Here is a 26,700-nt window from a genome sequence, read left to right as displayed (position 1 = left end):
ACTAAGTCTATAGCAGCATAACTAAGGGATGGTTCAGGGTCACCTGATCCAGCCCTAACTATAAGCTTTAGCAAAAAGGAAAGTTTTAAGCCTAATCTTAAAAGTAGAGAGGGTGTCTGTCTCCCTGATCTGAATTGGGAGCTGGTTCCACAGGAGAGGAGCCTGAAAGCTGAAGGCTCTGCCTCCCATTCTACTCTTACAAACCCTAGGAACTACAAGTAAGCCTGTAGTCTGAGAGCGAAGCGCTCTATTGGGGTGATATGGTACTATGAGGTCCCTAAGATAAGATGGGACCTGATTATTCAAAACCTTATAAGTAAGAAGAAGAATTTTATGTTGTGTGTTGGGGGGTGTGGCTGGACATTTTGGTGTTCTTTTCTTTTCTTTGCTCTCCAGGTGGCATGAAAGCTGATTTGTCTGTGGAGAAGGTGCTGGCTGAGGAGTCCTTCACCCTTATTAACGTCGTGTGCAGCACCTGTGAGTGGTGCTCATGTGCGGCCTTGGGGACTTTCAGCTGAAGCAGATGATTGGATGGCGTTCTGCATTTGAGTCATGTGTGATTCAAGCAGAATTGCCGGGGACTCGACCTTGTGATGTTCGTTTGTGGGGCGCTGGGGACCGCGCCTGGGTTTGACACATCGTGCCTCTGAAGGAAGAGGGGTGAGGGACACATGCTGTCAGCACACATCAGAGGTGATTAATTGTTTGACTAATTGTTGATGGTAACTTGGTATTTTGTTGCGCAGTATATTTGAATTGTGATGAGAGTTGTGCAGCTCGCTTCTCACTGCCGTGGCGTGCGGACCGGTGATCCTCCACCTGTTGTGAGAAGCTGCTCATTTGCATAAAGTTTAAAATACAGACCTGAATGTGTTGCTGATGGTGTGTGTCTTTTGAGGGATATTGGTTGTAACTGCTGACTTACCTCACCTCTTCTATCCTTCGCAGAGAGTCGGTTTGTCGTGTCCACCTGGGGGGTGTTTGGCGGAACAGTGAGTCCAGAAGCGCCGGGCTTCGATCCTTTTGGGCGCTGGAGAGCGTGCCAGCCTTCACTCCACCAAACTGACGCTATTTTAGTTTTTACACTTTATTATGCACCAGCGGGTGAAACAAATAAATTGTTTTTGTTATTGGAACCGCTTTCTGGTTATTTTTAGCGCTGGGTTCCGTCTGACGCAGGTCCGATCCTCAACCCGCGTCGACACATAACAGTAGTTCTCGGCCATTCCATAATGGACCCAGCGGCAGAGGCGGTTCCTTTCGCCGAAAAAGTTCAAGAACACTTGGAGAAAATATGGGAGCAATTGCCGCATCTCACAAGCCAAATTGGGCCAGCGGACGCCCATGTTGCGGAGCTTGCAGCGCAAGCCGTTCCGCTTCCTGCTGCTCCAGCTGCGGCACCATCGATACTGGTGCAGATAACTCCGTCTCCCAGAGATTCGGCGTCCGAACTGATTGTTGTCGTCCGGAGCCTTATGCGGGAGACGTTGAAGCCTGTGCTTCATTGTTGATGCAATGTTCTCTGGTGACGTATCTCCAGGTGTTCTGGGACAGGCAAAATAATAACACACACAAAAAAAAAAAAAAAAAAAACTTGTATGGGTTAATGTTTTGTTTTCTTTGAATAGGGGTTATAATTTGTTTGGGGAGTCAGAGGCGTGTCTGGTGGAGTGAACGTTAGGCGGTTAGAAGCCCGTCTGGGCTCACTTGATCGGTATTTTTTATGTGTTTTTAGGTATTTTCTGTTTGGGTCGTTTTATTTTGTTGTTTTTTATTTCCCTACATCCCTAACCCCAACCTCACTTGCCCCAAGACCGTTCGCCTTGTGGGTTTTGGGGTGGTGCAGGTTGGTCACGCTGAGCATTCTCAGAAGACCTCTGCACCTGGGGGGGGGGGGGGTGTTAGGGGCGTTTTTCTTGGTTTGGTTAGGGCCCGGTTCCACTCCAGCCTCGGTGAGCCTTTGTACCGTTCGTCATTGATGTTGCCGGGGTGTGGTACAGCGGGAACATACCTCAGTCGGAGGGGTGGGCCGATCTGTTGCCGTTCGCCATTTCGGTAGTTCCACCCCTCCCGAGAGGCTGGGGTATGGTCGAGTTGGGGCACCGGACGTATTTCCGGTTTTCCGCTGCGCCTTGGGGTTGGGGCTGAGTTAGTTTTTCCTGTTCCCTTCCCCGGCTTAATGTTTTGAGCCGTTCGCCAAAACTGAGCCGCAGAGGGGCTCTGGGAGGGACCTGGGGTCTTTCGGGGTGCCGGGGAAGGTAACAGGGTTTACGGTTGTTTTATTTGCCCCCGGGGTTGTTTTTGGTAGTCCTCCGGGGGTTGGATTTTGATTTTGTTTTGTTTCCTTCCGGGTTCCACCTCCAGGGTTGATGGGACGGTCCTCTGGGGGGGAATTGGCTTGTGGGGCCGACTAGCCAAGTGTGGCCGAGTCTGGGGTTCCGGGGTTGTGGGGAGGGTACCTCCTGGGGTTGATGGTACGGTCCTCTGGGGGGCGCCGTTTGCTCCATGTACACCTGGGGACCTTTGTGAGATTCCAGTTCTGGCTATTCCTCCTGGAACCGGCGTTAAAGGCCTTCTGGGGGGGGTTGGGCTCTGCAGGCCGTTCTGGGGGGGTTGTTTGTTATTTTTCTTTTATGCGTTTATGTTTGTATTGTGTTTGTGGGGCTGTGTTGGGTTTTTGCATTTGGGTGTTTTTCTTATCTTCCCGTGGTTGGATGGGACGGTCCCCTGGGGAGGTTTTGGGTGGGTTTTGTGTTTTTTCTTGTGTGTTGGATTGTACTGGGGACTGTTTTGGGGTTTTTGTTGATGCCAGCCGGCCTTCCAGCTGCAGTGCCCTGTCCTGCTGTCTGTGGTGGACCTTGGGAGCGTTGTGCTGTCTGCTTCCTGACGAGGACCCCGGAGGGAGGTGCTGTTCTCGGGCCTGGTCTGTTCGGTCGCCGGGAGGCTTCCCGTTAAAGGGGGGGTACTGTTGTGTGTTGGGGGGTGTGGCTGGACATTTTGGTGTTCTTTTCTTTTCTTTGCTCTCCAGGTGGCATGAAAGCTGATTTGTCTGTGGAGAAGGTGCTGGCTGAGGAGTCCTTCACCCTTATCAACGTTGTGTGCAGCACCTGTGAGTGGTGCTCACATGCGGCCTTGGGGACTTTCAGCTGAAGCAGATGATTGGATGGCGTTCTGCATTTGAGTCATGTGTGATTCAAGCAGAATTGCCGGGGACTCGGCCTTGTAATGTTCGTTTGTGGGGCGCTGGGGACCGTGCCTGGGTTTGACACATCGTGCCTCTGAAGGAAGGGGGGTGAGGGACACATGCTGTCAGCACACATCAGAGGTGATTAATTGTTTGACTAATTGTTGATGGTAACTTGGTATTTTGTTGCGCAGTATATTGAATTGTGATGAGAGTTGTGCAGCTCGCTTCTCACTGCCGTGGCGTGCGGACCGGTGATCCTCCACCTGTTGTGAGAAGCTGCTCATTTGCATAAAGTTTAAAATACAGACCTGAATGTGTTGCTGATGGTGTGTGTCTTTTGAGGGATATTGGTTGTAACTGCTGACTTACCTCACCTCTTCTATCCTTCGCAGAGAGTCGGTTTGTCGTGTCCACCTGGGGGGTGTTTGGCGGAACAGTGAGTCCAGAAGCGCCGGGCTTCGATCCAATTGGGCGCTGGAGAGCGTGCCAGCCTTCACTCCACCAAACTGATGCTATTTTAGTTTTTACACTTTATTATGCACCAGTGGGTGAAACAAATAAATTGTTTTTGTTATTGGAACCGCTTTCTGGTTATTTTTAGCGCTGGGTTCCGTCTGACGCAGGTCCGCTCCTCAACCCGCGTCGACACATAACATTTTAAATTCTATTCTAGAATTAACAGGAAGCCAATGAAGAGAGGCCAATATGGGTGAGATATACTCTCTCCTTCTAGTCCCCGTTAGTACTCTAGCTGCGGCATTTTGAATTAACTGAAGGCTTTTCAGGGAACTTTTAGGACAACCTGATAATAATGAATTACAATAGTCCAGCCTAGAGGAAATAAATGCATGAATTAGTTTTTCAGCATCACTCTGAGACAAGACCTTTCTAATTTTAGAGATATTGCGTAAATGCAAAAAAGCAGTCCTACATATTTGTTTAATATGCGCATTGAATGACATATCCTGATCAAAAATGACTCCAAGATTTCTCACAGTATTACTAGAGGTCAGGGTAATGCCATCCAGAGTAAGGATCTGGTTAGACACCATGTTTCTAAGATTTGTGGGGCCAAGTACAATAACTTCAGTTTTATCTGAGTTTAAAAGCAGGAAATTAGAGGTCATCCATGTCTTTATGTCTGTAAGACATAAAGACATAAAGGCTAAAAAGCCTTCAGTTGGTTCAGAATGCTGCAGCTAGAGTACTGACGGGGACTAGCAGGAGAGAGCATATCTCACCCGTGTTGGCCTCTCTTCATTGGCTTCCTGTTAATTCTAGAATAGAATTTAAAATTCTTCTTCTTACTTATAAGGTTTTGAATAATCAGGTCCCATCTTATCTTAGGGACCTCGTAGTACCATATTACCCCATTAGAGCGCTTCGCTCTCAGACTGCGGGCTTACTTGTAGTTCCTAGGGTTTGTAAGAGTAGAATGGGAGGCAGAGCCTTCAGCTTTCAGGCTCCTCTCCTGTGGAACCAGCTCCCAATTCAGATCAGGGAGACAGATACCCTCTCTACTTTTAAGATTAGGCTTAAAACTTTCCTTTTCGCTAAGGCTTATAGTTAGGGCTGGATCGGGTGATCCTGGACCATCCCTTGGTTATGCTGCTTTAGACGTAGATTGTGGGGGGGTTCCCATGATGCACTGTTTCTTTCTCTTTTTGCTCCGTATGCATCACTCTGCATTTAATCATTAGTGATCGATCTCTGCCCCCCTTCACGGCATGTCTTTTTCCTGGTTTTTTCCCTCAGCCCCAACCAGTCTCAGCAGAAGACTGCCCCTCCCTGAGCCTGGTTCTGCTGGAGGTTTCTTCCTGTTAAAAGGGAGTTTTTCCTTCCCACTGTTGCCAAGTGCTTGCTCATAGGGGGTCGTTTTGACCGTTGGGGTTTTTCATAATTATTGTATGGCCTTGCCTTACAATATGGAGCGCCTTGGGGCAACTGTTTGTTGTGATTTGGCGCTATAGAAGAAAAAAGTTGATTGATTGAAGACAATCCTGCAGTTTAGCTAATTGGTGTGTGTCCTCTGGCTTCATGGATAGATAAAGCTGGGTATCATCTGCGTAACAATGAAAATTTAAGCAATGCCATCTAATAATACTGCCTAAGGGAAGCATGTATAAAGTGAATAAAATTGGTCCTAGCACAGAACCTTGTGGAACTCCATAATTAACCTTAGTCTGTGAAGAAGATTCCCCATTTACATGAACAAATTGTAATCTATTAGATAAATATGACTCAAACCACCGCAGCGCAGTGCCTTTAATACCTATGGCATGCTCTAATCTGTAATCAAATTTTATGGTCAACAGTATCAAAAGCAGCACTGAGGTCTAACAGAACAAGCACAGAGATGAGTCCACTGTCTGAGGCCATAAGAAGATCATTTGTAACCTTCACTAATGCTGTTTCTGTACTATGATGAATTCTAAAACCTGACTGAAACTCTTCAAATAGACCATTCCTCTGCAGATGATCAGTTAGCTGTTTTACAACTACCCTTTCAAGAATTTCTGAGAGAAAAGGAAGGTTGGAGATTGGCCTATAATTAGCTAAGATAGCTGGGTCAAGTGATGGCTTTTTAAGTAATGGTTTAATTACTGCCACCTTAAAAGCATGTGGTACATAGCCAACTAATAAAGATAGATTGATCATATTTAAGATCGAAGCATTAAATAATGGTAGGGTTTCCTTGAGCAGCCTGGTAGGAATGGGGTCTAATAGACATGTTGATGGTTTGGATGAAGTAACTAATGAAAATAACTCAGACAGAACAATCGGAGAGAAAGAGTCTAACCAAATACCGGCATCACTGAAAGCAGCCAAAGATAATGATACGTCTTTGGGATGGTTATGAGTAATTTTTTCTCTAATAGTTAAAATTTTATTAGCAAAGAAAGTCATGAAGTCATTACTAGTTAAAGTTAAAGGAATACTCGGCTCAATAGAGCTCTGACTCTTTGTCAGCCTGGCTACAGTGCTGAAAAGAAACCTGGGGTTGTTCTTATTTTCTTCAATTAGTGATGAGTAGAAAGATGTCCTAGCTTTACGGAGGGCTTTTTTATAGAGCAACAGACTCTTTTTCCAGGCTAAGTGAAGATCTTCTAAATTAGTGAGACGCCATTTCCTCTCCAGCTTACGGGTTATCTGCTTTAAGCTACGAGTTTGTGAGTTATACCACAGAGTCAGGCACTTCTGATTTAAAGCTCTCTTTTTCAGAGGAGCTACAGCATCCAAAGTTGTCTTCAATGAGGATGTAAAACTATTGACGAGATACTCTATCTCACTTACAGAGTTTAGGTAGCTACTCTGCACTGTGTTGGTAGATGGCATTAGAGAACATAAAGAAGGAATCATATCCTTAAACCTAGTTACAGCGCTTTCTGAAAGACTTCTAGTGTAATGAACTTATTCCCCACTGCTGGGTAGTCCATCAGAGTAAATGTAAATGTTATTAAGAAATGATCAGACAGAAGGGAGTTTTCAGGGAATACTGTTAAGTCTTCAATTTCCATACCATAAGTCAGAACAAGATCTAAGATATGATTAAAGTGGTGGGTGGACTCATTTACATTTTGAGCAAAGCCAATTGAGTCTAATAATAGATTAAATGCAGTGTTGAGGCTGTCATTCTCAGCATCTGTGTGGATGTTAAAATCGCCCACTATAATTATCTTATCTGAGCTAAGCACTAAGCCAGACAAAAGGTCTGAAAATTCACAGAGAAACTCACAGTAACGACCAGGTGGACGATAGATAATAACAAATAAAACTGGTTTTTGGGACTTCCAATTTGGATGGACAAGACTAAGAGTCAAGCTTTCAAATGAATTAAAGCTCTGTCTGGGTTTTGATTAATTAATAAGCTGGAATGGAAGATTGCTGCTAATCCTCCGCCTCGGCCCGTGCTACGAGCATTCTGGCAGTTAGTGTGACTCGGGGGTGTTGACTCATTTAAACTAACGTATTCATCCTGCTGTAACCAGGTTTCTGTAAGGCAGAATAAATCAATATGTTGATCAATTATTATATAATTTACTAACAGGGACTTAGAAGAGAGAGACCTAATGTTTAATAGACCACATTTAACTGTTTTAGTCTGTGGTGCAGTTGAAGGTGCTATATTATTTTTTCTTTTTGAATTTTTATGCTTAAATAGATTTTTACTGGTTGTTGGTGGTCTGGGAGCAGACACCGTCTCTACGGGGATGGGGTAATGAAGGGATGGCAGGGGGAGAGAAGCTGCAGAGAGGTGTGTAAGACTACAACTCTGCTTCCTGGTCCCAACCCTGGATAGTCACGGTTTGGAGGATTTAAGAAAATTGGCCAGATTTCTAGAAATGACAGCTGCTCCATCCAAAGTGGGATGGATGCCGTCTCTCCTAACAAGACCAGGTTTTCCCCAGAAGCTTTGCCAATTATCTATGAAGCCCACCTCATTTTTTGGACACCACTCAGACAGACAGCAATTCAAGGAGAACATGCGGCTAAACATGTCACTCCTGGTCCGATTGGGGAGGGGCCCAGAGAAAACTACAGAGTCCGACATTGTTTTTGCAAAGTTACACACCAATTCAATGTTAATTTTAGTGACCTCCGATTGGCGTAACCGGGTGTCATTACTGCCGACGTGAATTACAATCTTACCAAATTTACGCTTAGCCTTAGCCAGCAGTTTCAAATTTCCTTCAATGTCGCCTGCTCTGGCCCCCGGAAGACAATTGACTATGGTTGCTGGTGTCGCTAACTTCACATTTCTCAAAACAGAGTCGCCAATAACCAGAGTTTGATCCTTGGCGGGTGTGTCGCCGAGTGGGGAAAAACGGTTAGAAATGTGAACGGGTTGGCGGTGTACACGGGGCTTCTGTTTAGGGCTACGCTTCCTCCTCACAGTCACCCAGTCGGCCTGCTTTCCCGGCTGCTCGAGATCTGCCAGAGGGAAACTAACGTCGGCTAAGCTACCTTGGTCCGCACCGACTACAGGGGCGTGGTTAGCTGTAGAATTTTCCACGGTGCGGAGCCGAGTCTCGAATTCGCCCAGTCTGGCCTCCAAAGCTACGAATAAGCTACACTTATTACAAGTACCATTACTGCTAAAGGAGGCCGAGGAATAACTAAACATTTCACACCCAGAGCAGAAAAGTGCAGGAGAGACAGGAGAAGCTGCCATGCTAAACCGGCTAAGAGCTAGTAGCTGCGCTAAGCTAGCGGATTCCTAAAAACACACAAAGTGAATAATGTGTAAATAATTTAGAGGTGATTCAGCAGAGGGAGTGCTTTAGTTAAGGCACGTGAAGATTACACTGTGAAACAAATCGTTATCTAGTTATCTAGATCAATCTAACTGCGCAGATTAAACAGCTAACAGATACAGCAAAACACCGCTGTGCTCCGGAACAGGAAGTGATACAATACCGCAGTGAGAGCCAACCACCAGTAGAGGCAAGCAAGAGCTAAATAACTAAAACATTAAAAAAAACTTGCATTGTGTTATGTGCCACTTTGCACAGAGTGAAAAACTTTTCTTTGTTATGTTAAGTGTACTGCAAACCATAATCCTACACATCCTGTGTTCTGCTTCCAAGAAGAATGGCTAAACATGTCATTTCATACCTGTCCAGGTATTTGCATGTTTGTGTTAGGTGTCTTTAGCATGCAGGTCTGAAACATCATCATTATGCCAATGCAATGTAAGTTGACACAAAAGTTGTTTTGTGTCACCTTGGATAACCTCAACAATAAATTTTAACTCCAACATAGCAAAGTAAAGCTTAGGGATGGTAGTGATGGTGGCAATCAGGTTTAAGTCAGTGTCATGTTTGTTGTAAAACTGTCAGGTTGATACCATATTGGCTTGCCAGCCCTGTTTGTTGACACAACGATCGATGCACCACCAGAAGTCATCCTCTGACTCACCCTTCCACGCAAACACAGGTACACCTGCACAAACAAAAGAAAAGACTCACTGAAACGACTGTAGACAAAATGACTGGCTGCCTATAATTTATCTGGAGCAGGTCTATAGGGGCAGCATGACACAGGAAAGTTGGTTTCTGCTCATTTGTACTTGTCATCATGGCATAATTTCAGAACTGCTTGGGCCGGTTCTGACCAAACATGCTGTGTGCATGTAGGATGCCCCCAGAATTTCCCTTAAGGAGATGGTTTTGGCAAAGGTGAAGGGCACTCGGGTCAAAAGTCATTATGTCTCTGTTTGTTCCCCGGACTCTCCCAGGTCCTTTAGCCAGTTTCCACCTGATAATTTTATGACAGTCAACCTCAGAATTGCCATTAAAAGCTTTGTTTTGGTAAAAGTTAAGGCTGTTTGGGTTAAATGCCAAAATTAATATTTTTCACTCCAGTAACCACCAAATGTGGCACACCTATGCAGGTGGTTTTTGGAATTGCCCAGGCAAGGTCAAATTTGCCAAAGGTCAATCAATGAGGTCAAGGTCATTGGGGCCAATGCCAATTGCTAGAGACATTACCGCTTTCCTGTCCATGGGTATGATAACAACCAAGTGTCATTTAAAAATATATACAATCTGATTTATTTACAGAGCACAATGACAAAGTTTACAACATCTACAACATACAACACCTTCTGTCCCTGGGATTCTGCATAGAATGAAGAGAATTCCATAAACAATAAAGCACTGCTGCAGTTACATTGAAGCATATCAATGGCAGGAATACATTTTGTTGTTGTTGTTGTATTTCTGCCATTGATATACTTCTCTGAAGCTCTTCTTCCAGGTCAGAGTCAACTTCCCACTGGCGTTACAGTGGAAGCCTTAAGGTAAAAACAGTGAAGAGGATGGACAGGGACATACAACAATGGGCTGTGGGAAAGGAGACCACATGGAAGAAATGCAAAAGAGCAAAACGAGGAGTATGAAAGCAAGAAAAGAGAGAGAGTCCTGTGCTTCACTACTACAGCTTACTGTTTGGCTCCCATGAGACAGAAATTCCACCAACATGGAACTAATGATAAATATGAGGCATAAAAATAGCTAACAAATAAAGTTAAGAAGAACACATGACTTGGTTTACTAAGATGACAGATAACGAGCGCTAAATTGCGTGAGCAATCCACGCATTTACATGTTAGGGTGGAGACAGTTTTCCGAGTGATATACTAAGATTAATTGCACAATTTATGGCAGGTGGTACCATGATGTAGACAGCATTATGTAAATGAGGATATTCAATAAATATGCTTCATTCTGTTTGTGGAATGCAAACAGACAACTATGCACACAGAACTGTTGTCCCTGCATTCCACCGGCAGAACGCAACATAATTATTAACCATTTTGTGTCAATACTCTGGATGGAATGATATGAGCGTAGCGGCGTGAAGCTCACTCATGGTACAGGGCGTCCTAAACAGGAAGTGCGAATTTTCAAATCCACAGTAAAACAGGAAATGTTCAAATTTCAAACACTTCCTGGATTGACAGATAAGATCCCATGGAATCTCGTGGGAACTCAGTGGCAAGCTCACACTTAAACAGGAAGTGCCAATTTATCAGTCACAGTGAAACAGGAAATGTTCAAATGTCAAACACTTCCTGGCATGGGTGGAGCTAGAGCAGAGGCCGGGGTTTCACTGGACTCCCCTGAAATCTGATTGGACACAGATGACTGCAGGGCTGTGAAATGAAAATAGTGAAATCCAAGGAAAATTCGCAGGGGGTCTCCCCCCCCACTCCGGGCCCCAGAAACCAAATTAAATTTTCATCTACTGATACATTTTCAACATCTCCTGGAAGAACAAATCTCAAAATTAGTGCATATCTAAATGATCCTAGATTCAACCTTTCATTTAAACCGTCAATGATCATGCTGAAGTAACAGAATATGACATGGAAGTAGGACCTGGAATGATTTTCCTTTTACAGTAATTGTAAACCAAATTATGCATTAACTCAGAACAATTAAACTACATGAAATTCATGAAGACTGAAAAGACTGTTAAACTATGTCAAAAACCACAGCTAAAGATTGTAGAATATTAAAAAAAAAAAAAATCAGAGTAAAATATCAATAACATACCTAATAATAAAAAGCCACACATTCTTGTGTAAATTCTTGTAAATCCACTCAAAGCCACAGTGTCTTTTTTTCCCATGAAAAGTCTACATTAATAAAAACTAATTTACATTGTGTAAATTCATGTAGCCTAAATTCATTCAAAGCCACAATGTCTTTTTTCAATGAAAGAAAGCCTAGATTAATGAACGAAAAAAAGGCACATAATCTTTTCTGAAATTCTGTTTGAACAGCACAATGTTTATTTTCCAGAGAGAGAAAAAAAACATTCTTACCAGTTCGCTTTTCCTGTTCATTTTTCAGGTGTGTTGATGAAGCCAACAACAATTCCACGGATTCTTGTCCTTATCACACTTTTTCAAACCGTCTTTCTCGCCATCTTCGCTCTGTCTGACATCGATCCGTGACACAGACATGCTGCAAAATTCTTCTTTTAAAAACTTGAAAGTTCTAAAAGTTTGCGATGTCCACATGCTACATTCAGCTAGCTTCGCACAGGAGCCACACAGCGTCACCGCAGCAACCAACCAGTCCCGCTTTACGAGAAGTGTCGTAACAGCCAGGCTTTGAGTGGCATTATTTTCCTCGAAACTCCGCGGATCCGAGGAAACTGATTTGTATCTGTAACACACAGATCAGTGTCTGCGGACTAATAAAACTTGCATGATGTCGTAAAAAAAGAGAATGCTTTTCAATAAGCATTTTAAAAACTCAGTAACGATCACAATTAAAGAGTACAACACTGACACTCCCGCACCCCTCCCCATGATGAAATCCGCAGAATTCCGCGGAGTTTTCACAGCCCTGTGACTGACATGTCACGGCACCACACTTCTGGTTGAAAGACCTGCATTTTCAAATTAGTGAGTCACATTGACTGCTAGGTTCTTCCCAGCCCTACTGTCAATCAGCTGAAAACTTTGAATATTAATTTACATCTACATAAAAAAAATGCTTAAAGTGGCAGGGGGTTAAGAGGGCTGTAATTAGGGGGGTCAGTTGAAAAGCAAAAAATGCTTAAAAAGGTGGAGAGTATGGGAGCAGAGCCCCTCCAGAAGCTGAAAGGCAAAATAAGGAAAATTCTTAAAAAGGCTGGGGTCTGGAGGGGGGAGCAGAGCCTCCCCAGAAGCTAAAAGGTTTTAGTCATGGTCATGCTCCCAAGAACCATTTTACTGAAAAAAGTCTGAAGGACCTAAAGGACATGGTTAGATGGCGAGGAGCTTTTCCAAGTATGTGAGAGGCAAATAAAGAAAATGCTTAAAAAGGCGGGGGGTCGGGGAGCAGAGCCCCCCCCCCCCCCCCCAGAAGCTGAAAGGTTTTTGCCATGCTAATGCTCCCCTGAAGCATTTACTCAAAATAAAGTCTGAAGAACCGAAATGACATGGTCAGATGCTGACGAGCTCATGTCCGCAACATAAGTATATTAATAAAATGCCTGATTTTTTTTTTGTTTGTTTTTTAAGCCAGTGCATAAACATGCCAAGACAGCATGTGATGTCCCACCTAGACCATGCTATGCATGGAGAAATTTATTAGGAAAGAAACAATCCCAAAATAAACCATATGCCGAACGTTTTCAAATAACTTTTTGTTTTTGTTTTTTCTGTGTATGAGGAGGCAACCGCGTCTGTGCTGCTACAACAGCAGTCTGTCAAGTGTAGAGCAGGACACGGGAGTGGATTTTCACTCCTGTCCCATCCCGCTCCCAGAAAAAAATCCCATCCTGTCCCAAACCTGGACTGGAGTAAAAAAATAAATCCCATCCCGTCCCACTCCTGTAAAGATGACTCCCAATCCCATCCCGCTCCCACTCAAAATCAGTCCCACTCCCATCCCACTCCCGTATGTCTCGCGCCATGATGATCAATCAGGGACTGAATATGTAGTGACGTGGAGATGTCTGGAGTTTGACTGAGGATGTGAACATGTCCTGTCTCTGGTAGCAGCCTGTGAGCAGGACTTGTGTCGCTTTTGTCCTTTATTTCACAATTATTGTTGTGTGGGCCGCTGAAGAGGAGGTACTGCTGGCCCACCACCACCAGAGGGCGCCCTGCTTGGAGTGCGGGCTCCAAGCACGAGAGGGCGCTAGACCCAGAGGAAGTGACAGCTGTCACTCATCACACCAGCTGTCACTCATCTACACCAGTACTTAAGCCGGACTGCAACTCCACCTCCCCGCCGAGACATCGACTACCGAGAGGTAACTTCTCTGCTGACTCATATCGTTGAGTATTTCTGAACTTCTGTTGCAGCCGGTATCCTGTGGTGTTCGCCCTTATCTGGGGAATTGGCGTGTGGCGTGACGACGACGACTGCGCTACAGATAAGTGGTTACACAAGGAGCTGCACGAGTGTGTGATTCGGAGGTGGAGGTCCTCCTCCTGACTGTGTACAGACTGTAGACCACTGAGTGTAAGGACTTACACTCATTCATCTTGTCTCTGCTTTTTGCCAGCAGTACCAGGTTCGACAGCCGAAGACAGAGGTCACCTGGGGACTCGGGACTTGGCGGCTCCGGTGTTCTTCAGACCGTTGGTGGTGGAGGCCGTGTGGGACGCGGCCTCTCTCTCGTCGGGGTCTTCTATCTTCGAGCCTGCCCACACGTCACCTGGTGTTAATTGACTTTGCAATTTCTGTATATTCAGTTGTGTATTGTCACAACATTAAATTGTTACCTTTTGGCTTACTCATTGTCCGTTCATTTGCGCCCCCTGTTGTGGGTCCGTGCTACGACACCTTCCCAACAATTATGACAGAGTTTTTGGAGCGAGCAGCACCACAGCAGCGGGAGCGGAGTTTCTTTTTATTTTTATTTACGTGCGCGCACAAGCGAATGGAGATTATTTTACTTATTAACTAAACAGATGTATAATAAAACAAATGGTGACTGGTTTCTAAACACAATTATGATTATGAATAATTATTTTTTGGTGGAAGAGCGAGCTGCAGCAAGCAGCGGAGTTTCTTTTTTTTTTATTGTTTACATGCGCACGCGTGAACGGGACAGTTGGTCCTCAAGTTGGGTCCTGCAGAGGCGGAAGGACCACTGAAAGCAGCCATCATCCAGACGCAGCTCCTGCAGCAAATAATGATACTCTCTGTATTGGGAGCTTTTCACAACAACTCGCTCCGTGTGATCAATGTCCGTCATGTTAACTTGACTGACAACCGGAGCCGGCGAGCGGAATGGAAACTCCTCCTATTTGATGACGCACCGGGGCGAATTTTCGCAGCAAAAGCAGAGCGACACACTGGGCGAAGGAGGCGCGTCCGTCGCCACGCAACCCCCGCAAATTTGTAGCGTCTGATCGCGCCCGGTGTGAACGCAGCATTAAATAGATGAGAATCATCATCTACGTGGTGTGTCCATAAAGTAATGTTCCTTTTTATTTTTTTTTAAAACTATATGGATTTCATTCATATGTTTTTACGTCAGACATGCTTGAACCCTCGTGCGCATGTGTGAATTTTTCCACGCCTGTCGGTGACGTCATTCGCCTGTGAGCACGCCTTGTGGAAGGAGTGGTCCCGCCCCCTCGTCGGATTTCATTGTCTGGAAATGGCGGAATGAAAAGGACTTTTTTCCATCAGAATTTTTTCAGAAGCTGTTAGAGACTGGCACCTGGAAACTTTTCGAAAAATTTATCTGGCTTTCTGTGAAAATTTTACGGGCTTCACAGAGAATAAGGACTTTAACTACAGCTTTAAGGACCCCTTTAAGGACGATCGGTGTGCCGCGCTCCGAGCTGCGACGTCGCGGCACAAACCACTGGATCATTTCTAAGCTGATGGCTCTGTGGATACGAGACCGTCATGTACTCTTTCTCTGGTTATCACAAGAGCTGGACATCAGCCATTTTCCGGCAGATTTCACTTTTAACGAGAGATTTTGTCATGGGAAGCCACGCGGAGGCTTCGCTCGTCACGACCGATTCGCTGATGAAGCGAGACAAAGGAACACCTCCGTTTCGGAGTGTTAGAGGACAAGTTTGGACATGCCTATCTCGGCTTTCAGTGCTTACCAGTCGAGTGAGTATAAGAGAACTTGTGGAGAGCTGGACATGTCCCAACTTGTCCTCTAACACTCCGAAACGGAGCGAAACGGAGGTGTTCCTTTGTCTCGCTTCATCAGCGAATCAGTCGTGATGCGCAAAGCCTCCGCTCGGCTTTCCATGACAAAATCTCTCGTTAAAAGTGAAATCTGCCGGAAAATGGCTGATGTCCAGCTCTTGTGATAACCAGAGAAAGAGCACACGACGGCCCGTAAATTTTTTACAGAAAGCCAGATAAATTTTTCGAATAGTTTCCAGGTGCCAATCTCTAACAGCTTCTTAAAAAATTCTGATGGAAAAAAAGTCCTTTTCATTTCGCCATTTCCAGACAATGAAAATCCGACGAGGGGGCGGGACCACTCCTTCCACAAGGCGTGCTCACAGGGGAATGACGTCACCGACAGGCGTGGAATAACTCATGCATGAGCACGAGGGTTCAAGTTTGTCTGACGTAAAAACATATGAATGAAATCCATATAGTTTTTGAAAAAAATAAAAAGGACCATTACTTTATGGACAGACCTCGTATTTTTGGCATTCCCGCTCCTGCCCGCGCCCATTCATTTTTATTCCCGTCCCATTCCAATCACGGGATTGATAAAATTTTGAGTCCCATCCCGCAGGTATCACGTGACCCGCGGGAATTCCCCAAAAATGTCATCCTCTAGTCAAGTGCAACTATCCTGTCAACACCAAGGTTTCAAACACGCAGTATAGAGAGACTCTATCATCACCCACTAAGTTTCCTTTTTCCCTTGATAAATTGTGTTGTATGTGTAAACCATCTATTTACATGTTCCCATCTAAAGTTTTGTACAGTCAAGTGGACAAACCACAAATTGCATGTTGAAAAAGGAAAATGTGCAAAATGGATAATATGTGCTGCACATCAGTACACTGTTAATCAATTCAATCAATCAATCAATTTTTTTTTATATAGCGCCAAATCCCAACAAACAGTTGCCCCAAGGCGCCTTATATTGTAAGGCAAGGCCATACAATAATTATGTAAAACCCCAACGGTCAAAACGACCCCCTGTGAGCAAGCACTTGGCTACAGTGGGAAGGAAAAACTCCCTTTTAACAGGAAGAAACCTCCAGCAGAACCAGGCTCAGGGAGGGGCAGTCTTCTGCTGGGACTGGTTGGGGCTGAGGGAGAGAACCAGGAAAAAGACATGCTGTGGAGGGGAGCAGAGATCGATCACTAATGATTAAATGCAGAGTGGTGCATACAGAGCAAAAAGAGAAAGAAACAGTGCATCATGGGAACCCCACAGCAGTCTACGTCTATAGCAGCATAACTAAGGGATGGTTCAGGGTCACCTGATCCAGCCCTAACTATAAGCTTTAGCAAAAGGAAAGTTTTAAGCCTAATCTTAAAAGTAGAGAGGGTGTCTGTCTCCCTGATCTGAATTGGGAGCTGGTTCCACAGGAGAGGAGCCTGAAAGCTGAAGGCTCTGCCTCCCATTCTACTCTTACAAACCCTAGGAACTACAAGTAAGCCTGCAGTCTGAGAGCGAAGCGCTCTATTGGGGTGATATGGTACTACGAGGTCCCTAAGATAAGATGGGACCTGATTATTCAAAACCTTATAAGTAAGAAGAAGAATTTTAAATTCTATTCTAGAATTAACAGGAAGCCAATGAAGAGAGGCCAATATGGGTGAGATATGCTCTATTCTTCTAGTCCCCGTTAGTACTCTAGCTGCAGCATTTTGAATTAACTGAAGGCTTTTTAGGGAACTTTTAGGACAACCTGATAATAATGAATTACAATAGTCCAGCCTAGAGGAAATAAATGCATGAATTAGTTTTTCAGCATCACTCTGAGACAACACCTTTCTAATTTTAGAGATATTGCATAAATACAAAAAAGCAGTCCTACATATTTGTTTAATATGTGCTTTGAATGACATATCCTGATCAAAAATGACTCCAAGATTTCTCACAGTATTACTAGAGGTCAGGGTAATGCCATCCAGAGTAAGGATCTGGTTAGACACCATGTTTCTAAGATTTGTGGGGCCAAGTACACTAACTTCAGTTTTATCTGAGTTTAGAAGCAGGAAATTAGAGGTCATCCATGTCTTTATGTCTGTAAGACAATCCTGCAGTTTAGCTAATTGGTGTGTGTCCTCTGGCTTCATGGATAGATAAAGCTGGGTATCATCTGCGTAATAATGAAAATTTAAGCAATACCGTCTAATAATACTGCCTAAGTGAAGCATATATAAAGTGAATAAAATTGGTCCTAGCACAGAACCTTGTGGAACTCCATAATTAACTTTAGTCTGTGAAGAAGATTCCCCATTTACATGAACAAATTGTAATCTATTAGACAAATATGATTCAAACCACCGCAGCGCAGTGCCTTTAATACCTACGGCATGCTCTAATCTCTGTAATAAAATTTTATGGTCAACAGTATCAAAAGCAGCACTGAGGTCTAACAGAACAAGCACAGAGATGAGTCCACTGTCCGAGGCCATAAGAAGATCATTTGTAACCTTCACTAATGCTGTTTCTGTACTATGATGAATTCTAAAACCTGACTGAAACTCTTCAAATAGACCATTCCTCTGCAGATGATCAGTTAGCTGTTTTACAACTACCCTTTCAAGAATTTTTGAGAGAAAAGGAAGGTTGGAGATTGGCCTATAATTAGCTAAGATAGCTGGGTCAAGTGATGGCTTTTTAAGTAATGGTTTAATTACTGCCACCTAAAAGCCTGTGGTACATAGCCAACTAACAAAGATAGATTGATCATATTTAAGATCGAAGCATTAAATAATGGTAGGGCTTCCTTGAGCAGCCTGGTAGGAATGGGGCCTAATAAACATGTTGATGGTTTGGATGAAGTAACTAATGAAAATAACTCAGACAGAACAATCGGAGAGAAAGAGTCTAACCAAATACCGGCATCACTGAAAGCAGCCAAAGATAACAATACGTCTTTGGGATGGTTATGAGTAATTTTTTCTCTAATAGTTAAAATTTTGTTAGCAAAGAAAGTCATGAAGTCATTATTAGTTAAAGTTAATGGAATACTCAGCTCAATAGAGCTCTGACTCTTTGTCAGCCTGGCTACAGTGCTGAAAAGAAACCTGGGGTTGTTCTTATTTTCTTCAATTAGTGATGAGTAGAAAGATGTCCTAGCTTTACGGAGGGCTTTTTTATAGAGCAACAGACTCTTTTTCCAGGCTAAGTGAAGATCTTCTAAATTAGTGAGATGCCATTTCCTCTCCAACTTACGGGTTATCTGCTTTAAGCTACGAGTTTGTGAGTTATACCACGGAGTCAGGCACTTCTGATTTAAAGCTCTCTTTTTCAGAGGAGCTACAGCATCCAAAGTTGTCTTCAATGAGGATGTAAAACTACTGATGAGATACTCTATCTCACTTACAGAGTTTAGGTAGCTACTGTGCACTGTGTTGTTATATGGCATTAGAGAACATAAAGAAGGAATCATATCCTTAAACCTAGTTACAGCGCTTTCTGAAAGACTTCTAGTGTAATGAAACTTATTCCCCACTGCTGGGTAGTCCATCAGAGTAAATGTAAATGTTATTAAGAAATGATCAGACAGAAGGGAGTTTTCAGGGAATACTGTTAAGTCTTCTATTTCCATACCATAAGTCAGAACAAGATCTAAGATATGATTAAAGTGGTGGGTGGACTCATTTACATTTTGAGCAAAGCCAATAGAGTCTAATAATAGATTAAATGCGGTGTTGAGGCTGTCATTCTCAGCATCTGTGTGGATGTTAAAATCGCCCACTATAATTATCTTATCTGAGCTAAGCACTAAGTCAGACAAAAGGTCTGAAAATTCACAGAGAAACTCACAGTAACGACCAGGTGGACGATAGATAATAACAAATAAAACTGGTTTTTTGGGACTTCCAATTTGGATGGACAAGACTAAGAGTCAAGCTTTCAAATGACTTAAAGCTCTGTCTGGGTTTTTGATTAATTAATAAGCTGGAATGGAAGATTGCTGCTAATCCTCCGCCCCGGCCCGTGCTACGAGCATTCTGACAGTGTGACTCGGGGGTGTTGACTCATTTAAACTAACATATTCATCCTGCTGTAACCAGGTTTCTGTAAGGCAGAATAAATCAATATGTTGATCAATTATTATATCATTTACCAACAGGGACTTAGAAGAGAGAGACCTAATGTTTAATAGACCACATTAACTGTTTTAGTCTGTGGTGCAGTTGAAGGTGCTATATTATTTTTTCTTTTTGAATTTTTATGCTTAAATAGATTTTTGCTGGTTATTGGTGGTCTGGGAGCAGACACCGTCTCTACGGGGATGGGGTAATGAGGGGATGGCAGGGGGAGAGAAGCTGCAGAGAGGTGTGTAAGACTACAACTCTGTCGGCATTAATAAATCGGCATGTACTTTACTTTCTAGTGTTGTAGTGTTTGTGTTGTGTGGGCCGCTGAAGAGGAGGTACTGCTGGCCCACCACCACCAGAGGGCGCCCTGCCTGGAGTGCGGGCTCCAGGCACCAGAGGGCGTCGCCACCTGAGATGAGCAGCCAGGGTGACAGCTGTCACCCATTAGTGGACACAGCTGTTTCTACTCGGCACCAAGGTATATCAGGAGGACGGCGTCTCCACCTCAGTGCCGAGATATCGCCTAAGACTGAGGTAGTATCTCTGCATTCTTATTCTGATTAACCAGCTAATCATTTGTTAAACCTTTTCAGGATTGTTGACTGCTAAAAGCTATATTGCTTGGATAAGTACTCACCTTCCTGTTGTGCATTGACAAGAGGTGGAGGCGGCTTCTCCCCTCTTCGTTACTGGGTGCTGTCGCATCACACCTGTGTGTTGTTGCTCTCTCCTGCCAGCAGTACCGGATCCGACGAGCGGAGGCAGTGGCCACCTGGGAATTCGGGACTTGGCGGTTCCAGTATTTCCAGGGTTCGGTGGCAGAGGAGATCGGGGTGGTTCCGGTTCGACTGAGACGGCGTCTCCTACCTTCGAGCCTGCCCACACGACACCAGCAAATTCGACCCCAAATTGTGATTGTTGTACTTATTGTGCTTGTTTCACAATAGTAAACCTTGTTATTTATCTTCCTCCATTGTCCGTTCATTGCGCCCCCTGTTGTGGGTCCGTGTTCCTACACTTTCACAACAGGATATCTCGGCCAGCGTCATGGACCCCGAGGGGCGTCAACCGGCTGTTGAACGGCCACTGGAAGACCAAGGCGCGGCGGAGGCTTCGGGAGGGGTAATCGGTGAGTTGCAGCGGATCCTCACCGCTTTCACCTCTCGGATCGACTTAATGACCGAGCAGCACGTGCTCCTAAACCGCAGGGTGGAGGCTCTCGCCGCACAAGTGGAGGCGCGCCCTTCGGGCGCCGCTGCGGCTCTCCCTCCTGAGGACCCTGCGCGCGAAAGCAACGTTCCTCTGGTCGTTCAACGGTCCCTTCCTCCGTCCCCAGAAGCCTACATAAGCCCTCCAGAACCGTACGGAGGCTGTGTGGAGACGTGCGCGGACTTTCTTATGCAATGTTCGCTCGTCTTCGCTCAGCGTCCCGTGATGTACGCAACTGATGCTAGCAGGGTAGCTTATGTGATAAATCTGCTTCGCGGGGAGGCACGCGCTTGGGCTACAGCGCTCTGGGAGCAGAACTCACGGCTCCTTCAGTCATACGACGGGTTTGTACGGGAGCTCAGAACGGCGTTCGATCATCCCAACAGAGGAGAGTCCGCTTCAACCGCATTACTGTCCATACGACAGGGACGTCGGAGCGCAGCTGCCTATGCAGTCGCCTTCCGCATCGCGGCTGCGAGATCCGGCTGGAATAGCACTGCCCTCCGCGCTGCCTTTGTAAACGGACTGTCTCTGGTCCTAAAAGAGCACCTGGTGGCTAAGGACGAACCGCGGGATCTAGATGGGCTCATTGATCTAGTCATACGGCTTGACAACCGGTTAGAAGAACGCCGTCGGGAACGAGGCGAAGGGCGTGGCCAGGCACGGGTCGTCCCTCTCCCTTCCGGGTCCGATCGAGTTCCGCCGTCCCCACGCTCCTCTGTTCCGGCGCTCCGTGCGCTTACGGCTCCCCCTGCTGACGAAGCTATGGACACGAGCAGGGCAACATTTAGGGCACCTGGAGCACAAAGGAGGCGGGCCCACGGAGCTTGTTACGTTTGTGGCTCGAGTGAGCATATGGCAAACGAATGCCCCGAGCGGTTAAACTCCAACGCCCGCCCCTAGAGACTGGGCCAGGGGTGGGCCAAAACATTCACGTGGGACACACCCACATTGCTACACGACTCCCAGTCACGATCCTGTTTGAGGATTCGACCCTGAAGGCCCCAGCACTGGTGGACACGGGCTCTGAGGGGAATCTGCTTGACAGCAGATGGGCCAGGGAGATAGGGCTCCCTCTGGTGGCTCTTACCTCGCCTGTGCAGGTTCGAGCACTAGATGGCTCCCTACTCCCACCAATCACACACAAGACACCTCCAGTAACTCTGGTAGTGTCAGGCAACCACCGGGAGGTGATCGAGTTCTTCGTGACTCAGGCCACCTCCCGTGTGGTTTTAGGGTTTCCATGGATGCTTAAGCACAATCCCCGGATTGATTGGCCGTCCGGGGTGGTGGCTCAGTGGAGCGAAACCTGCCATCGGGAGTGTCTCGGTTCCTCGGTTCCTCCCGGCTCCCAAGCTAAGGAGGAGGTCCGAGTCCCGCCCAATCTGAAGGCGGTGCCAGCGGAGTACCATGACCTTGCGGACGTGTTCAGCAAGGATCTGGCTCTCATGCTTCCTCCCCACCGCCCATACGATTGTGCCATTGATTTGGTTCCAGGCAGTGAGTTCCCGTCCAGTAGGCTGTACAACCTCTCACGGCCGGAACGCGAATCAATGGAGACCTACATCCGGGACTCATTAGCCGCCGGGTTGATCCGGAATTCCACCTCACCGATGGGCGCTGGTTTCTTTTTTGTGGGTAAAAAAGATGGCGGACTTCGTCCATGCATTGATTACAGGGGGTTGAACGAGATCACGGTTCGCAACCGATACCCGTTGCCCTTGTTGGATTCAGTGTTCACCCCCTTGCATGGAGCCAGAATCTCACCAAGCTGGATCTTAGGAACGCGTACCATTTGGTTCGGATTCGGAAGGGAGACGAATGGAAGACGGCATTTAACACCCCCTTGGGTCATTTTGAGTACCTGGTCATGCCGTTCGGTCTCACTAATGCTCCCGCGACCTTCCAAGCGTTGGTAAACGATGTCTTGCGGGACTTCCTGCACCGGTTCGTCTTCGTATATCTAGACGATATACTCATCTTTTCTCCGGATCCTGAGACTCATGTCCAGCATGTCCATCAGGTCCTGCAGCGGTTGTTGGAGAACCGTCTGTTTGTGAAGGGCGAGAAGTGTGAGTTCCACCGCACTTCTTTGTCCTTCCTGGGGTTTATCATCTCCTCTAACTCCGTCGCCCCGGACCCGGCCAAGGTTGCGGCGGTGAGAGACTGGCCCCAACCCACAAGCCGTAGGAAGCTGCAACAGTTCCTCGGCTTTGCTAATTTCTATAGGAGGTTCATCAAGGGCTACAGTCAGGTAGTTAGCCCCCTGACAGCCCTGACCTCTCCAAAAGTTCCCTTCACCTGGTCGGACCGGTGCGAGGCCGCGTTCAAGGAGTTGAAACGGCGCTTCTCGTCTGCACCAGTTCTGGTGCAGCCCGATCCTAGCCGCCAGTTAGTGGTTGAAGTGGATGCCTCGGACTCAGGGATAGGAGCGGTGCTCTCCCAGAGCGGGAAGACCGATAAGGTCCTTCACCCGTGTGCCTATTTTTCCCGCAGGTTGACCCCCGCTGAACGGAACTATGACGTCGGCAATCGGGAACTCCTTGCTGTGAAAGAGGCCCTCGAAGAGTGGAGACATCTGTTGGAGGGAACAGCCGTGCCATTCACGGTTTTCACTGACCATCGGAACCTGGAGTACATCAGGACCGCTAAGCGTCTGAACCCCAGGCAAGCCCGCTGGTCACTGTTCTTTGGCCGTTTTGACTTCCGGATTACCTACCGCCCCGGGACCAAGAACCAGAGATCGGATGCATTGTCCCGGGTGCACGAAGATGAGGTCAAAGCGGAACCGTCGGATCCCCCGGATCCCATCATCCCGGAGTCCGCTATCGTGGCCGCCCTCACCTGGGACGTGGAGAAGACCGTCCGGGAGGCCCTGACCCGTGTCCCAGACCCCGGAAACGGACCAAAGAACAGACTATACGTCCCACCAGAGGCCAGGGCCGCAGTCCTAGACTTCTGTCACGGTTCTAAGCTCTCCTGTCACCCGGGGGTGCGAAGGACCGTGACAGTCGTCCGGCAACGCTTCTGGTGGGCATCCCTGGAGGCCGATGTCCGGGATTACGTCCAGGCCTGTACCACCTGCGCCAGGGGCAAGGCCAACCACCAGAAGACCTCAGGGCAGCTACAGCCACTGCCCGTGCCTCATCGCCCCTGGTCCCACATCGGCCTGGACTTCGTCACGGGTCTCCCGCCGTCCCAGGGAAACACTGTCGTCCTCACGATAGTGGACCGTTTCTCCAAGGCGGCCCACTTCGTGGCCCTCCCGAAGCTTCCAACGGCCCAGGAGACAGCGGACCTCCTGGTCCACCACGTCGTCCGTCTGCATGGTATACCATCAGACATCGTCTCCGATCGCGGTCCCCAGTTCACCTCACACGTCTGGAGGAGCTTCTGCCGGGAACTGGGGGCCACGGTCAGCCTCTCGTCTGGGTATCATCCCCAGACCAACGGGCAAGCAGAGCGGGCGAACCAGGACTTGGAGCAGACACTACGCTGTGTGACAGCCGCGCACCCGACGGCCTGGAGTACCCACCTGGCCTGGATCGAGTACGCTCACAACAGCCAAGTGTCATCAGCCACCGGCCTCTCCCCGTTTGAGGTGTGCTTGGGGTATCAGCCCCCCTTGTTTCCGGTGGTCGAGGGAGAGGTCGGTGTGCCCTCGGTCCAGGCCCACCTACGGAGGTGCCGTCGGGTGTGGCGTGCCGCCCGCTCTGCCTTGTTGAAGGCCCGGACGAGAGCGAAGACACATGCAGACCGGCGGCGGGCCCCGGCTCCCACGTATCGTCCTGGGCAGGAGGTATGGTTGTCCACCAAGGACATTCCCCTTCAAGTGGACTCCCCCAAGCTCCAAGACCGATACATCGGCCCCTTCAAGGTCCTCAAAATCATCAATCCCGCCGCAGTGAGGCTTCAGTTGCCGGCCTCGCTGCGGATTCACCCAGTATTCCACGTCTCCCGGATAAAGCCCCATCACACCTCACCCCTCTGCACCCCGGGTCCGGCACCACCTCCTGCCCGGATCATCGACGGGGAACCGGCTTGGACCGTGCGTCGGCTCCTCGATGTCCGTCGAATGGGTCGGGGTCTTCAGTACCTGGTGGACTGGGAGGGGTACGGCCCCGAAGAACGCTCCTGGGTGAAGAGGAGCTTCATCCTGGACCCGGCCCTCCTGGCCGACTTCTACCGTCGCCATCCGGACAAGCCCGGTCGTGCGCCAGGAGGCGCCCGTTGGGGGGGGGTCCTGTTGTGTGGGCCGCTGAAGAGGAGGTACTGCTGGCCCACCACCACCAGAGGGCGCCCTGCCTGGAGTGCGGGCTCCAGGCACCAGAGGGCGTCGCCACCTGAGATGAGCAGCCAGGGTGACAGCTGTCACCCATTATTGGACACAGCTGTTTCTACTCGGCACCAAGGTATATCAGGAGGACGGCGTCTCCACCTCAGTGCCGAGATATCGCCTAAGACTGAGGTAGTATCTCTGCATTCTTATTCTGATTAACCAGCTAATCATTTGTTAAACCTTTTCAGGATTGTTGACTGCTAAAAGCTATATTGCTTGGATAAGTACTCACCTTCCTGTTGTGCATTGACAAGAGGTGGAGGCGGCTTCTCCCCTCTTCGTTACTGGGTGCTGTCGCATCACACCTGTGTGTTGTTGCTCTCTCCTGCCAGCAGTACCGGATCCGACGAGCGGAGGCAGTGGCCACCTGGGAATTCGGGACTTGGCGGTTCCAGTATTTCCAGGGTTCGGTGGCAGAGGAGATCGGGGTGGTTCCGGTTCGACTGAGACGGACGTCTCCTACCTTCGAGCCTGCCCACACGACACCAGCAAATTCGACCCCAAATTGTGATTGTTGTACTTATTGTGCTTGTTTCACAATAGTAAACCTTGTTATTTATCTTCCTCCATTGTCCGTTCATTGCGCCCCCTGTTGTGGGTCCGTGTTCCTACACTTTCACAACAGTTTGTGCACATTTTGACACATACAAATCTTTCGAAAAATCAAGCCCAGGCAGTTTTATCACAGCCAGCAGGTTGCACCAATGCAGGGGTCACCAATCCTGCTCCTGCCTTGCAAGTTTCCTCTGTCTATCCGCTACAAATACAGCTGATCACTTAAAGCTGGTGTCTCCTGTATAGCGTTTGACTGGCTGGACACAACTGACTTAGTGACTCAGCAGTGGCGCAGGTAGACTTGGAAAACATGCATGGCAGGTATCTCCAGCACAATAAGAGAAAGCCCTGTAACCTGCTGACTTCTTTTTCACATTTGCAATACTATATAGACCTGCATTTTGACAATGAATGGTTCCGAAAGATAGCTAAGGTTTCATACGAAAACACAGTTATCAGTTGGGATTTAATATGTTAACAAGAGCAATCTGAGATTTCTCACGTCTGCCAATCTGGATCAAGATCACCGCCAAAATTCAGTGGCATCTTCCATGACCTAATATCTATCTGTGGTGCAAAGTTGTTGAGAATCCGTGACGTTTTTTTTTTTTTTAATGTAATCCTTCAAAGCCTTATATAAAGTAAAATATACATCCAGAATCTGGATCCGGATCAGGATAACCCTCAAAACATAATGAACTCCTCCATGGCCTAATATCTATCTGTGGTGAAAATGTAGTCAAAATCCGTGCAGTAGTTTTGACGTAATCCTGCTAACAAACACACAAATAAGTAAACGCAGATAATTTTATTACGTCGTTGGCGGACATAATAACAAAAATGAATCCAATACTGTTAGGCCAGTAAGAATAAAGAATTACAGCAATTCTGGACAAAATAAAAGCATGAATCAATGCCTCTATATCCACCAAGGACCAAAATAATACATTTTTGCCATGTTATTGCAGTAAAAACCAAATACATTCTTGGTAATTTTTCTAATATGGAGGTCAAAGGACAAGGTGGGTTCTAAAATTTTAGCTTTTTTACTTTGACAAAACGTACAAGTATTCAGTGAAACTGTTAACAGACACCTGTGTGAAGCAGGGTCAATGATACCATCTCAATTTATTCTGAATTTAGATGTAAGACATTAAATGGCATCTCGATTTGCACTG

General features: G+C 46.8%; 1 protein-coding gene across 2 annotated transcripts in view; it reads right to left on the bottom strand.

Annotated features, from left to right (window-relative positions):
- The window catches only part of ahcyl1 (adenosylhomocysteinase-like 1), a 136,572-nt gene that overhangs the window by 43,026 nt on the left and 66,846 nt on the right, over positions 1 to 26,700 (bottom strand). For both annotated transcript variants that reach the window (XM_034172267.1, XM_034172265.1), the window contains exon 6: positions 9,036 to 9,130. In XM_034172267.1, the coding sequence (XP_034028158.1) occupies positions 9,036 to 9,130 (95 nt within the window). The remainder of the gene's footprint in view (positions 1 to 9,035; positions 9,131 to 26,700) is intronic.

This window comes from Thalassophryne amazonica, chromosome 6 (assembly GCF_902500255.1).
Source record: "Thalassophryne amazonica chromosome 6, fThaAma1.1, whole genome shotgun sequence".
Lineage (NCBI taxonomy): Eukaryota > Metazoa > Chordata > Actinopteri > Batrachoidiformes > Batrachoididae > Thalassophryne > Thalassophryne amazonica.
The sequence above is the reverse complement of the archived record's forward strand: the minus strand, read 5'-3'. Positions and strand labels throughout refer to the sequence as shown.